Here is a 14,966-nt window from a genome sequence, read left to right on the forward strand (position 1 = left end):
TCAAGAGTCTAAATAAACAACTAAGTTTTCTAGATTATAAGATTTGAATATGGTCACTTTTAATCCTATCACGCAATGAGAGAGGTTTGAAGATGTGATAAAATTAATAGTAGTAGAATAACAAGCTCAATAAGTTATAATTTTATTTATGGTTGCTTATTTATTATACTAAAAAAACAAATTTATTAACAAATAAAATCTATTGATAATCACATAAATCCGCCAACAAATCAAATTTATTAACGGATAAAAAAAATCTATTAATATTTTTTTATGGTCAAAATTCATCAATAATTTTTCATCAATTAATTTTACATTTAATTTAATTTTTCTTATTTCTCTTCCTCTTTCTATGTCTCCTCTCTTGTTATTTCTGGCTAATTTTCATCTTTCCCTCCTCCTCCTTCTTTTTTCACTTTCCAATTAATATTTATAACAAATATTTGGTTCAATTTAACGAAAAAATTGATGTCCATTTTATTGATAAATTTCTTGACATGATTGTTAAAAAATAATTTCAAAATCACTATCGGTGAATTTACTGATGAATGTTCAAAATATTCAAATACCAACAGATTAAAAAATTTATTACTAACGTATTTTACCAACAAATTTGCTACCGAAGAATAAAAAATTCTAAAATTTGAAAGTAAATTTTATTTTACCAAATCCATCAATAATTTAATATTATCTTATAGTGTTAATTTATGATCGATATAATTTATCCCTATAATTTAGGATCAATAATTGTTGCCGGTAAATAATTCTCCTAATTTTCAACCAAAAAGAATATTATATATAATTGAAATATTTGGAATATTCTAATCAATATACAAAAACAAAACTAGTTTTAGAAGAGAAATAAAAAATAAAGGAAACATAAATAAAAGGGAAAACATGCGTGCTTTCCAACAGTGTTCATAGCTGGACTTCTAATACTTCAGATTTGTTGCAAAATGAAGGCAGAAGACAATATAGATTCCAATAATATATAAATATAAATTATATACCTCTTGTTACTCTATTTTGATATACCAAATATAAAAGATATTTTGTTACATGTTGTTAGATTACATGTTCCCAAAAATATATCAGTAATGCAAAAAAGAGTTTTGATCACAATTATTTTTTATATTGGACTTTCTTTTCTAAATATACTGACGAGATAAAAAATGGTGTCCTTCTAGCCTCGATTATAAACTAAAGCATAACGTTTAACATTATGCTTTGGTTCTACTAATAACTAGAACCTAATACCTATAAAAAATAAATAAAATTTTAAATCAAAAAGGGTATTAGGCCTCAGTTAGTACCAGAACTGAGGCCAAATATACTATTAAAAAATTAAGTTTTATTTTAAATCAGAAAGGGTATTTGACATCGGTTATTATCAAAATTGAGATCAAATACATTTTTTATGCTTCAATTTTGGTCTTAACTGAGACATAAAGTATGTGTTTCTTTTAAATACATTATTTATTCAGAAAGGGTATTTTGGCAGCGGTTATTTTTGTTATTTTGTCTCGATTTCATAATCAAGGCATATAAGGTTGAGACAAAAAAGAATCAATTTTTGGCCTCGGGTGTTACCCGAGGCAGAAACCCACCTTTCTGCCTCGGTTCTAATGACAACCGAGGTCATATACTCCCCCTTTCTGTCTCAGTTCTAATAAGAACCGAGATCGTATGTCCTGTTAACTTTTTAAATAAAATTTTTGTTTTCTGTTATTCCCACATTTTTTAACCTACATATTTTTCCAGAAAACCAGACCAAACCAGAAACCAAACTATAGATTTTATGAAACATAACATCATCAATAATCCAAATACATCTAAAAGTGTCTTGTAACAACAAGTCAATATCCTAATCAATACTATTGTACAACTAAATTATCAATTTCCCACATGATATACTACCAAACTTTATGGACTTTGCGAGAATTGGTGTATTACTCTTGAATGTCCGCGAAATACGACATTAACTTAAGCAAATAATTAATCACATACACAAACAATAAAACTAATACACAATAGACTACAAATTCATAAACTCATATTACAAAAATAAGAACCTGGGAATGTGAAAAGAGAAACGAATGACAATAGGAGGATGCAACGGTACTCACGTTTCCAAAAGCTACACAGTCCCACCACAATGCAACAATACTTGATAAAGAACAAAACCATAAAAAACACAAGGAACAATCAAAAATAGGAGAAAAAAATTAGAAACCAAGAAAATCCTAACGAAACCCCAACAAAATGAAAAACAACAACCCAAATTGTAAAAATAATTATATAAAATGCGAAATAAAAAAAGGGAATCACGTAATTTTTCAAATTTCAACTAACCACCACACACAGGGAGAATGTGGTGGAGCGCGACAGTGGCTTGCCGGAACGAGAGCAATGATGGTGAGAGACTAACAGACAATGGAGAAGCTTTGTTTGGAGAAAACAAAGAGTTATTGACGACATAGAATGGTGGCGCGAAGGAGGCTGGCGTGGTGGCTACGTGGGACAAACCAGCATCTATTGTGGAACCCCAATGACCGCAGCAGTGTGGAAGGAGGCTCGACGGTGGCTGACAGCGCGAATGGAGACTGGACGACAATGGTTGTGGATAGAGGAGGCGCGATAGAGGAGAGAAAACGCGAATGGTGTGTTGTGAAAGACGAAGAACAATGCATTCACATTTTAAATCCCTAATTTGGTATTGACTTCGGTTCAATTTTTAACCGAGGTAAAATAGTAATTTTTAGCCTTGGTTCAATTTTAACCGAGGCCAAATGTCCCTCTCCCAATTAATTTTTTGCTTCAGGTTAGTGAAATCGAAGCCTAAAAGAATTTATGGTAGTGGCTCTACTGCAACCGAGACAGAAAAATATATTCTGTTTTAGGTATTGAGGGAATCGAGACAGAAAAACTAGCAGGAATTGCAAAAATGTCACCGCGTCATTATATGCTTCGTTAAATAGTTAAAAGTGCACTAATGTGTGAAAGGTAAATATAGAAACATTCTCGAAATTTGATTTTTTACGACAAAGTTCATCCATCCACTTCATTCTTTTACACTGTATATTTAAAGTAAATGACAAAATTTAAATAAACGCTAGTGGATTAATATTCTAAATATTTTTCATTTGACCTACTGGGGTGATTCATATGATTTGGTTGTTAAATTGTGTAAAAGAATTACTCTTTTAGAATCTTCTTGTAGTTTTTAAAATGTGAAGATTCTTCTGTCTTGGAATCTACTCTTTTTATAATGACCTCCTCAATTTATTCACCAATAAAAAAGTGAGTGGGGAGGTACGTCATGGTGTTTTTACATGATATTACATGATAATACCAATAATTATTTAGTACTAATTTTATATTTTTGTGGGTTAAGCAAGCTACATGATGAGATATAAGTAGATGATTTTGTTTGTCTCAGAAAAGCTATTTAAAATACATTTTGGGAGATTAAACTAGTGGATCTTTTATAGTGTGCAATAAAAAAAAGAGAGAATTCGAATTTAAAAAATAATGAGAGAAGATTTCTTATGGTGAAATATTTGCTCTGAAATATTTTATAAAATAAAATAATTTTTATTTATAAACTAATTTTAGTTTATAAGAAAACTTACTTCATTTTTTTTCTTTTAAAAGTGTTCGTCTAAAGTTTATTTAAACAATATTCATTTATTTACACAAATTTTAGCCATAATTTTTATGATACAAAATGTACTTGCTAATGTATTGGAGGACCTTGGATTCCATGCGGAAAACTATCTCACCGTAAATTTTAACTGTATTTATTTGGTAAGAATTTAATTGAAATATGTTCATTAATTATATAATTTTTTTATATTGTTAACCGATATTAAATTTTCACCAATCGAAAATTATTAAATTTTATAATAATTTTGAAATGAAATAGTTTAATTAATTAGTTAGTATTATTAAATTCATTTTTCAAAACAAAAAATATAAATAAATTCAATAATTCTCAGGTATGTTAAATTAATTAAGCGAAGGTATAGATTATATGAATGTCTAGTAGATTGTATGAATATACAACTGACAACCTCATTTTATCAATAAAAAAATTCATTACAATGAAATCAAGGAAATAAAAACTCTTTATAATAAATATAGTTGGATTTTTGTTTGAAGTGTCTTCTTATGAAAGAATTCAGAGTTGACATCAGCTTTTGAAGATAAAAATACACTATTTATAGTTTAAACCACACTAAATTAGACAATAATTAAATAAATGTAACCTAAATATATAATAAACAATATTTTATAAATATTGTATAAATATCATGAAAGTCCATGATTATATAATTGTTGTTTTAAATTATGTGTGCAAAAATAGTAAAAATGTGGTACAAAAATATAGGTAAGGTCTAAAATCAACTTGAAAAATTGTTGTCTATTGTGAGAATTTTAAGCAACAGTTGTAAGAATATTGTCGTACTAAAAATCATTGTCTATTACTTATAACTACACTCCCCTATATCACACTTAAAAAATTGTGGTCTAATATTTAGACCACAATTTTTATAATTTAGATCACAATTTTATGTTATTGTCTAAAATGATTTTTGTTGTAGTAATATTACTGTTGGGATAATTTATATTTCATGCCTTCCATTCGTTCTTTAGATAATAAGTTATTTAACCATACTTTATTTGGATGCTCTCTATCTATACGTTACAACTCTTACAAAATCTCTTTTCATCTTAATTTTTCGAAACTATATTATATATATAAGTTAAACTTAATTTATATAAAACATTCATCCATTTTGTCTTTCTTATTTTTCTTTTATAAATATTTATGAAGTAATTCATCTTCTAATTGAATTGAAAGATGAATTACCATTCATATATTAAGAGTTTAAAAGCTTCTATTTCTTGTAAAAAAAATTAAGTTAATTTACTATATTACGATTCAAAAGTTTTACATTACTCCCATCTTGGGAAAAGTCTACATTAATTAAAAAAAACATTATTAATGGTAGAAATGAAATAAGTTAGGTTGTAAACACCTTAGTTATCTCATTTCTTAAATATAAGGTGCCAAATATAATCTCTTTCAGCAAGGCTAACTTAAAAACCTATTTAGAAACTGACTTAAAATTTATATAACTGGATATCAAATTCTTTTAGTAAGTCAGATCTAGCTTTTTATAAAAGCTTATTTGGTTGAAAATATCTAGCTTTAGGTCATTAAATGGTAGACCTCATAAATCTGTGTAAATAATAATTTTTGTCAATATTATTATATTAAATTTGTTACTGTGAATCAAAATCATATATTTCTTTACCTTTATTAATTATTAAACAAGTTAATGTATGTGAAAAAGGTCAAATAAGATTGTTTACAGATAAATGTATATTTTATTTGATGGTATAATAAAAGAATAGATTTTTAAATAACAAATTTATTCTGTTATTTTATACATATCTAATTAATTATAAATAGCTTGAAGTATAATGTATTCCCTTTATATTTATTATTATATTTAGTTTGATTGTTTATCTTTTTAAATTTTCCATTTAGCTTTTTAAGCAAAGTGAATCAAAATTTTGAGAAGTGGTGAAGTAAAGGAAGAGAAAGGGTGGGGTGAGCAAGGTCGGAGTGGCCTCTGGTGGAAAGAGGGAGAATAAAGAAATATGAATTTTAATACTAGAACGTGTAATTTTCAAACTACCCTTCTTTAAAATTATAATAAAAATTTAGGTTAAATATGTTTTTGTTCCTTATTTCAAGTGAATTTTGAAATTAATCCATTTCAAAACTTTGGATTAATTTAGTCTTTCATCTTTCGAAATGCGTGGATTTAATCTTTTTTAATCAAATTTTATTAAATTTATTTGACATTTCAAGTGTGTTTCATAATAATATTTGACTTAACATTAAAGTAAAAATGTGTCAGCAATATAAACAACTCAAATATAATCCTGAAATGCGTACGAAATATTAACTAAACCTAACAAAATTTGATTAAAAGAGCTAAATTCACGTATTTGAAAAGATGAATGATTAAATTAGTCTAAAGTTTCAAAATAGACTAATTCCAAAATTGACTGAAAATTAATGGATCAAAAGCATATTTAACCCTAAAAATTTCTACACATTTTGTTAATATCTTTTGGATTGAATATTTCGAAAAGTATTTTGAATCTAAAAATATATTCAAAACATTCAATCTATAAGATATTCTTAAAATGAGTCTTTTAGATCCAAAAATACCTTTAGATAGAGTATTTTAGAATCTAAAAAATACACACCCAGCCTCTTCTCTTCTTGCACCCTTTTTCTTCTTCCCCATATTTTCTTCTCTTCCACCATTCATCATACAAATTTATTTATTTGCATGTTATGTCTAATTTAACTTCTTGATGAAATTTTCAACAACACAGAAAATGAAAGGAGGTGCAAGAGGTAGAGTGAGGAAGGTAGGTGCGATGCAAGGGTAAATGGGAAGGAAAATTAAGGTTAGAGTTTTTATTATTAACTAAGGGTAAAATAGGCATTTTCTAAATTAGGAGTGTGCAGGAAGAAAACAATGTGGTGGAGGAAGTAGGAGCCTTGATGATTGAAAACAGCTTGCATGTATAATGAAATATTTTTCTAAGAAAAGTGTTTTGGGTGGTTTTATATAGTCAATACGGTTAAGTTATTAAAGTAATAGGTCTAAATTTATGAAAGAATTAAAGTCTAAATTTTATAGTCAATAAGGTTTTTATTGTTTTAAAATATAAAGGACTAAATTAAATATTTAAAAGATAAAAAGTAAACTGAAAATAAGTGAAAGGATAAAGACCTGTATGTATAATGTAACCTATAATAATATATACACAATACATATATTACACAATAATATAAGAAAATTGTAATTATTAATAAGTTTATTTAAATTAATAATATAATACGTTTATTGGTCTTTTAAAGGTATTATATAATTAAAGGCAGTTTAAACTGGTATGTCAGAACAAAATATACCATTCATTCCGAATCTTTGAGAAAAAAACCTATAACAGATAAAGACTTCATGGTTTTAACAAATGCCATATTCATGCTTTAATTTCTAGAGGAATGAACGGAGAAATAATGCAATTTTTTTTTTCTAAACACATAAAAAGATTTATACATATATAGTGTAATTTTGTATAATAAATAAATTTTTAATTACAATTAAACTTTCATCAAACAGTAAATAAAATAAAATATGATACATTAGTAACAATTACATATTGTTTTAAAAAATACTTTAGAAATGTATAAAATAAAAACTAGAACAAAAATTGAGCAACAAAAATATATCCTGTAAGTTATGATAGTAAAGTTTTATAGTTACAGGTCCAAAATTAAAACTTTAAGTTAAATTTAATATTTAAATAATGCATCCATGAACAAACGAAAATTTTAGTTATTATGATTTAGACATTTATAAAAGTGACTACAATAAGCACTGGTAAGAACAATAGATTGAGACGAAATAAGGTTTAGAAAAGAAATCTGAGGTAAACAAATAAACAATATTTTTATAAGTTGTGTTTTTAATACGAGGATTTTGTTGTAATATTTAAATGGTTTTGAATGACATGAATAGTATAGTAGATATTTATGTCCAATCAAAATTAGTTCGCGAACCCATTAAAGGTCAAAACTTCATACTTCATACATAGAAGATTTCTTTCAGATCCAAAGTTGCTAAAAATACCAAGGAAACAATATCTAGATCAACAATCTTGAACCCTGCTTCTAATTTTCCTTCTTCTTTGATGAATCCCTGCATCTTTATAAGAACAATACTTAAGATTCAATTTATTTACCATGAGATTCCTTGGAGCACTTGTAAGGCACTCAAGAGAAGACCATTTGAATAATTCATCATCCATGGCAATAGGCAAATAGCTAACTGCACCTCAGAATAATATTATGAACTGCCCACTTGCTAAATAATGAACATGTATCAGTTTATCACACATCTCACACACTAGAAGGACTTTTCATGCTAGTTTGGTCGAAGTTTGGACAGACTACATTCTTCAATCACACTATTTGGAATCTTCAAGTCCAACACAGTTTACTTCGGTCAATGACAAATTCATGTTTTGTACTCCTTCCACCATAATAAAATAACTTTGGTATACAATATACAAGCCAATTCTGGATTCTCACAAATATATTGATAAGAGAAGGGTTGGGATGTGGATAACGTAATAACAAGAGCAAATCATAACAGAATGGTACAAGACAAAATTAAAAAAAAAAAAAAAACTAAAGGGAATTAGAAAAATTTATCATACTGGCTTGTGAGGGAATCTCTCAGATTTGAATAAAGGCCATACAGTGAATATTGGCGAAGGTTTTTCACTTCATACCAAGAATTGAGAACTGCAAGGTGCTTATCTGTGCCAGAGAATGCCAATTGTATACCTATGCTGCAATCCACAGTTCCTCCATGACTCTTGCAACTGGACGTTTGTAGTGCACAATCCTGATTGTTGAGACATACAGCTTTCGAATTACTTGAGCATTTAGCACACCCATCTCTTTTCCAGTATAAATTTTGCAGTCTGCCCTTCTTAAACTCTAGGACCTGCAAAGCCAGGTCAAGTTGGTTCTCAGTATGAATTATGGTTATGACCACAAATATCAAAACACTACTTTCAAAAGAAAAACCACTCCTTACAAGAGTAAAACTGGTAACAGTATATGTGCCGTTTGCGACAAAAGCAGGGGGAGACCTTGCAGCATATCTCCTTCCAGCAAATGCAACCATATAGCCATACGTGTCCTGCACAAGAAACGGTTAACAGACCCAAAACGGTAAAACAAATTAATCAACAGAGACAAAAAAAAAGAACAAAAACAAAAGTTAAGCCTTAACTCAACTGATGATCAAATTAATCAACAGACACAAAAAACAAAAGTTAACCAAACTGATGATCAAATCAATCCACACAGGTCAAGGGTTAGGAACTGTTATAAACTGTGCCTTCCATTCGCTTAAGCCCAACCAGTTTGACATCTGTATGAAGCCCAAACAACTCCAGGATATTTTGACTATAGTCAAAACTGGGACACTAGTTTATTGCACATACACGCTGTGATAGCCTGCCATTGTCCACAAGGGACCTTTGACCCTCAGCTATACGGATTCTAGCCTAGAGCTAACACTTATAAATGCTACCAACATTGTGAAAGATATGCATCTACTAAATCTAGTCACTTAAGTGAATTATTATTGGTGTCTTGAATGTAGAAGTATCTTTACAGGTACACATCTTATATTTTGGACATAAGTCATGTCCCGTATTTGTATCATGTTCAATGTTTGTGTTAGAGTCGATTTGGTGTTTCATAGATTATTACTTCAGTGTTTCTGAAGGTATCATGCATTTTGGCCACTCTAAAGTCTAAGCCTGAATCAATAAGCTCGGATGACTAAACAATCAGTTCGGTCAAATCGACAATCAATTTGGACTGATCAGTGACCCTGCTCAAACTAGTAGCCTCATCCATTTTTGACAAAACAGGGACTAATCAGGCTCATTTAGGGCGCCAAACAAATTTGAATTTTGCTATAAAACTGAGGCAATAAATGTTTATGTAAGTTGAAAATACGAAAGTAGAAAATAGTAAGAGAATTGAAAATGGAACGAGAGAAAGGTTTCAATCTCATGTTTCACTAAAAAACAATTTCAACTCGCTTTCATACCACAGGATGTTTAACTGGAAAAAAAATTGTAGTCTATGAGTTGCACTCCACTTTAAACCGTCATATTGTTATGTTGTAACGAAGAAAGGAGAAATGAGCTTCCTTCCAAATCCCCTAACTCCAAGCTTTCCAGTTACTCAAACAAGCATAGCTTGAATTTAGCATAAACAAACATCTCACCAAAAAAAGAAAAAGATTCCTATTCACATGAACCAAGGATTCTGCAATTAGGGTTTCGTGAATACTTTCTAGTCAACTGGCATGTCAAAACAAATGATCGTACTTCAACGCTAAATTTTGGAGTAGCAAAAAAGAATTAAACACACACACACAAATTAACAAAATTATGAATTAACAAAAGAAATTGACTTCGGTTACTTCGATCACCAACAACAGAAACTATACCAATCTCTAAAATCTAAATTGAGAAAACAAACAGAGAAACTGAAAACGAACCGCGGTGAATGATGAGGAGTTAACGGTCAGGAGCGAGATCTCGTCGACCTTGGGTCTGAACACAGAGATCTGATAATTTGAATTGGAGAGCGAGAGTCTCGTATCACACGGTGACAGCTGAACGCTGCTGTTGTTGTTGAAGAAGAACTTGTCCTTCGGCGCGAACACGATTCCAAACGAGAATCCGTCGGATCGCTGCACTCGCGTGTCAGAGCACGGAGAGAATACTGGGTTGTTGTCGCCGGCGTCCGCCGGCAACGCCGCCACGAGCACCGCAACCACGATCGCCGCCGCTAGTCCTTTGATAACCTCCATGGAAGAATATTCTAGAAGTTTTCCCCAAACTACAGGGAATCGCTGCGTGCGGTAGAGTGCGAATTTCGGTTTTCTCGCGTTAACTTTAGCCGTTCATCCCGTTGAAGAACTAATGTCGTTTATAGGTTAAACGACTTCGTTTCTATTAAACAACTACGTTTCTATCAAACGGCTTCTTTTGTGTCAAACGACTTCTGAAAGTGCTACACGTGTTTCTAAATAATAATAATTAGGACTGAATATACTTTTTTTATTTATAGTGTAATTTTGATTTCTTTAAAAAAAAATATTATATATTTTATCCTCCTGGTTTCAAAATTTAGTCAATTTTCCTTTTTAAGAAAAAAAAAACTGATAACATGACACTGATTTTGTAGAAAAGTGTATACAAAAGTTCTTTTAAAATGATTAAGTAATCAATTATTGTGAGAAAATAATGATGTTGAATTACAGAAGCAAAATAAGGATAAAATTTAATTATACTGGCTACTGTTTTAGTAATTAATAATTGAAGGAGTGTTCTTATAGACAAAAACTTGGGCTGGACCCAGATTACAATGTTTTTATTTAGCGTCTTTCTATTTACATTCCCTCTTTTGCTAAACATATCTTCACTTGTATTATTTTATCAAAATGACATATTTATCCTAACCTTTTTCTATTCTGTTTAAACCACTCCCATCCATCTCATTTCCACACAACACGTTAATAGTAAATCCTATAAGAACGTGATAATAGTAGTTTAGTCATCACATGGTTGGACACGTACAACATGATTTTGTTTATGACATATTTTTAATCATGTAAATATGAAATCAAAGTGGGTCAAATTGACTTATATGAATTGTCTTACCATGAGTTTGGTTAAAAATGAGTGAGTCCAATCCGACTTAAGTTATAATGAACCAAAAATTTACAATCCAGCTTAACTCATCATTGGTTTGTGAATTAAGTGAATTAGTTCACTGATCTATATAAAAATATAAAAAGAAAATTATTTTTGAATATTCGAATTTGTGGTGGATGAGTTGCGATGGACAGACATGAATGGTATGAGATGAAGTTGTGTGTAATGTGGACGAAATGAAGGAAAAATGTGTGGTGTAGATGAAGCAAATGGAAATTAATTTCAAGTTAGGGTTTGTTTGATTCTAAAAGATTAATTTGGTAGTCTTAAAATATAAGTAGATCAACTCAGATTAATCCGAATTTAACTCATGTAGTTTGTGGGTTAAATGAGCTGAATCTATTTTAACTCATAGCCAACAAAAACTTTAATTTTCTAATTTGACCCATTTGAACACATGATGAAGGGATTTATTCACGGAGTAAAATTCATTTTGACATGTTTATTTGTAAGGTTATAAAGTCATCATTAGCTCTTAATTGAATAATACATTCTTTCACTAATCTTGTGAATTTAATGATTGTAATTGAAATTTGAAGTTAAAATAATTGGTTGTGCAAAGTTATATGATTACCGAACCGACATTAAAGTTGTTTATATGTTTAAGCTAAAGACATGGTCACAAATAATACACAAAGCTGAAATCAAAAGTCAAAGAGGAAGCAAAACACTCAATCGAAAGAAAGCAAATTATTGACATTGAGTTCAACAAAAAAAAAAGAGTAAAAACTTAAATGAAAATAAGTCTATTAACATTTTTCTGTTTCTAGAAATCCTAAAACTCTAAAAGCTTTTTAAAAACATTATAACAAAACATGTTAACACATGAAACGACCATTTTTTCTGTTTCTAGAAATCCTAAAACTAAAAGTTTTAAAAGCAATTGTAACAAAACATGTTAACTCACATGAAATGAAATTTTTAATTTTAAAAGAAGATTTAAAACTAAAATAAACAAACACACCCTGTGATTTTGCTTTCTTGTTTTTCAGAATCCTTTTTGGGTTATATACATAAAATAATTGGCCAGTTCACATGCAATCATGCTTTAAAATAAATTATACTTAACCACTCTATTTAAATAGTATTATACTCGTCCCCATTTTTTTTATCCTATGCTATTATTTGGAAATTCTTATCACACTTAGACGTATCAAAGATTTTTTCTTCTTTAACGAATAGTTGTCACCTCATCATATGATATTATTTAATGCATTTTTCATACTTAAAATTATTATATACGTTATTCAAATTATAATAAGTTATGCCTGTCACCTTTTAGTTATTTTTAGAAAAGAATGGAAAGAGATGTTGTGACGGATCAAGAGTATAAATGTCACAATATTATAGATTTTGAAAGCAGTGAAAAATTTAGCCAGTGAAAAGTTTGTTAATTTTGTTATAATTATTAATTAATAAAACAAATTAACGTTTACAACTATACGATCAATATAGATATGCGTTATTAATAACTTATTATAAATTACAAAATTATCTTGATTTTTTTAATCAAGTGTTATATAGTTATACACCTATTGTTTTTCTTTTTTAACTTCTACATCTAATCATCTCACTACCTTACAAGAGTCTGATCCAATTATTAATATATTTCATACTTTTAATTTAAAAAATACAAGGGCTGATCCATACGCAATTTTGTTTACTCTTCTGCAAGTTTGACTTTTCCAAAACTTAATGATTTTTTTATTAAATAAAAAATATTACGGTATTAATGTGGTTGGTGATGGCTTTATCTAAACAGGTGAACCCAGAAAAATACTTTTGAATTACACAACTAATCTAGAATTATATAAATAAAAATAGACTTAAATATGTTTTTGTAATTAATTTTCAGTGAATATTAGAATTAGTCCATTTTGAAATTTTAGACCAATTTAGTCATTTTAATCAAATTTTGTTAGATTTATTTGATGTTTCGTACTCATTTAGGATTGAATTTGAGTTTTTTATACTATTTGAAATATTTTTGCTTTAATGTTAAGTCAAATATTATTATGAAATGTGCTTGAAATGTTAAATAAATTTAACAAAATTTGATTAAAATGACTAAATTCACATATTTCGAAAGATGAAAAACTAAATTGATCCAAAGTTTCAAAATGGACTAATTCTAAAATTCACTAAAAGTTAAGGTACCAAAAACATATTTAATCCATAAAAGGTTATTTTAGTTTATCTAAGAACTTTAATGTAAAATCAAAATTATATAAGGGTCGAAGCACTCCTAAAATGTTTATATATATTAATATTCTTTGCATATAAAAAAAATATAAATTCAAGCATAAAACAGTTAATCTACAACCATAGCCAAAAAAATAATAAAACTTGATTCACAACTTTCCTAGTAATGCATGGAACGTGGCCATTCTGAAGCATTGACCACTGACAGATAAGGTTTTTGTAATATAATGATGTTTGTTTGTGAACACAAATGAATCGTAGATACATGGAAATATTGACATCAAGGATATCGTTGACCTGCACAAACCAGTGAACATGTAAACATAATCTAACGTTGAGAAAGTGGAATGTATTCACATGCAATGCCTCATTATTGGTTTTCTTTACTTAACCCTAAATACATACATGTCTTTCCTTCATTCAAACGCAACCCTTAATTTTCTTACCCTTCTTCTTCTTCCCTTCTCTCTCTCTCTGATCACATTCATTTTCCGTTGACTTCGTATCATGAAATCTTGCAGCAGCCAAATCATTAACGTCTCATTGCAAGTTGATCTCATCCATCACCATGGCTAACATAAACACTTGAATATCCAACCAAAACCATCTTCTATCAAACACTTTCTGCATCAAGAAGATGAACAACAACACAAGTGATTCATCTGGGTACCTTGGATCCAGCAACATAAGTGGGTTTGGCATGGGCATAGGAATCTCAATTGGGATTCTTCTGCTGATCACAACCATCACACTCACCTCCTACTTCTGCACCAGGTCACAGGTGCCAGCTGCTCCAAGGAGAAGAACTTCTTCTTCAACTGGCCCACAATTCCTTGAGCCACACCACACAATAGTTGATGTTGGGTTGGATGAAGCCACAATCATGAACTACCCCAAGATGCTGTTCTCTGAAGCCAAGCTGAGAAAATCTGATTCCACACCAACAAGCTGTTCCATATGTCTGGGAGATTACAAAAGTTCTGATGTGCTAAGGGTTTTGCCAGATTGTGAACATGTGTTTCACCTCAACTGCATAGACCCATGGTTGAGGCTGCATCCAACTTGTCCTCTCTGCAGAACATCACCTATCCCAACACCTCTCTCCACACCTCTTGCAGAAGTTGTCCCATTAGCAACAAGGCGAGATTGATTCCTAGTTTCAAATGTTTTTGCATTGTTCTAGTACTAGTTCACCTTCACAATTTCATAAACTACTTTATTGATTCATTCTATATGTAAATTCTTCTCTTCTGCCTTTTCTCCAAAACAAAACAAATGTTTAAAGTTCACAAATATCAGTTCATGAGTAGAAGCTACAGTAACTGCTGCAAATTTCATTTTTCTTTCCTTGTATGAAA

At 29.6% G+C, this 14,966-nt stretch overlaps 2 protein-coding genes across 2 annotated transcripts; one reads left to right on the top strand and one right to left on the bottom strand.

Moving 5' to 3' along the window:
- Positions 1–8,089: 8,089 nt before the first annotated feature.
- On the bottom strand, positions 8,090–10,606 carry LOC114192197 (uncharacterized). The gene is made up of 3 exons (XM_028081836.2): positions 10,185–10,606; positions 8,700–8,804; positions 8,090–8,606 (listed from the first exon to the last, which is right to left on the bottom strand). Exons 1-3 carry the CDS (start codon positions 10,497–10,499, stop codon positions 8,295–8,297), a joined length of 732 nt encoding a protein of 243 aa, XP_027937637.1. The 5' UTR covers positions 10,500–10,606; the 3' UTR covers positions 8,090–8,294.
- A 3,322-nt stretch (positions 10,607–13,928) lies between these two features.
- Positions 13,929–14,966, top strand: LOC114192223 (RING/U-box superfamily protein). Its single transcript, XM_028081866.2, has one exon. It carries the CDS (start codon positions 14,246–14,248, stop codon positions 14,756–14,758), a length of 513 nt encoding a protein of 170 aa, XP_027937667.1. The 5' UTR covers positions 13,929–14,245; the 3' UTR covers positions 14,759–14,966.

Source organism: Vigna unguiculata, chromosome 7 (assembly GCF_037176805.1).
Source record: "Vigna unguiculata cultivar grain cowpea cultivar isolate G323 ecotype 2 chromosome 7, ASM3717680v1, whole genome shotgun sequence".
NCBI lineage: Eukaryota > Viridiplantae > Streptophyta > Magnoliopsida > Fabales > Fabaceae > Vigna > Vigna unguiculata.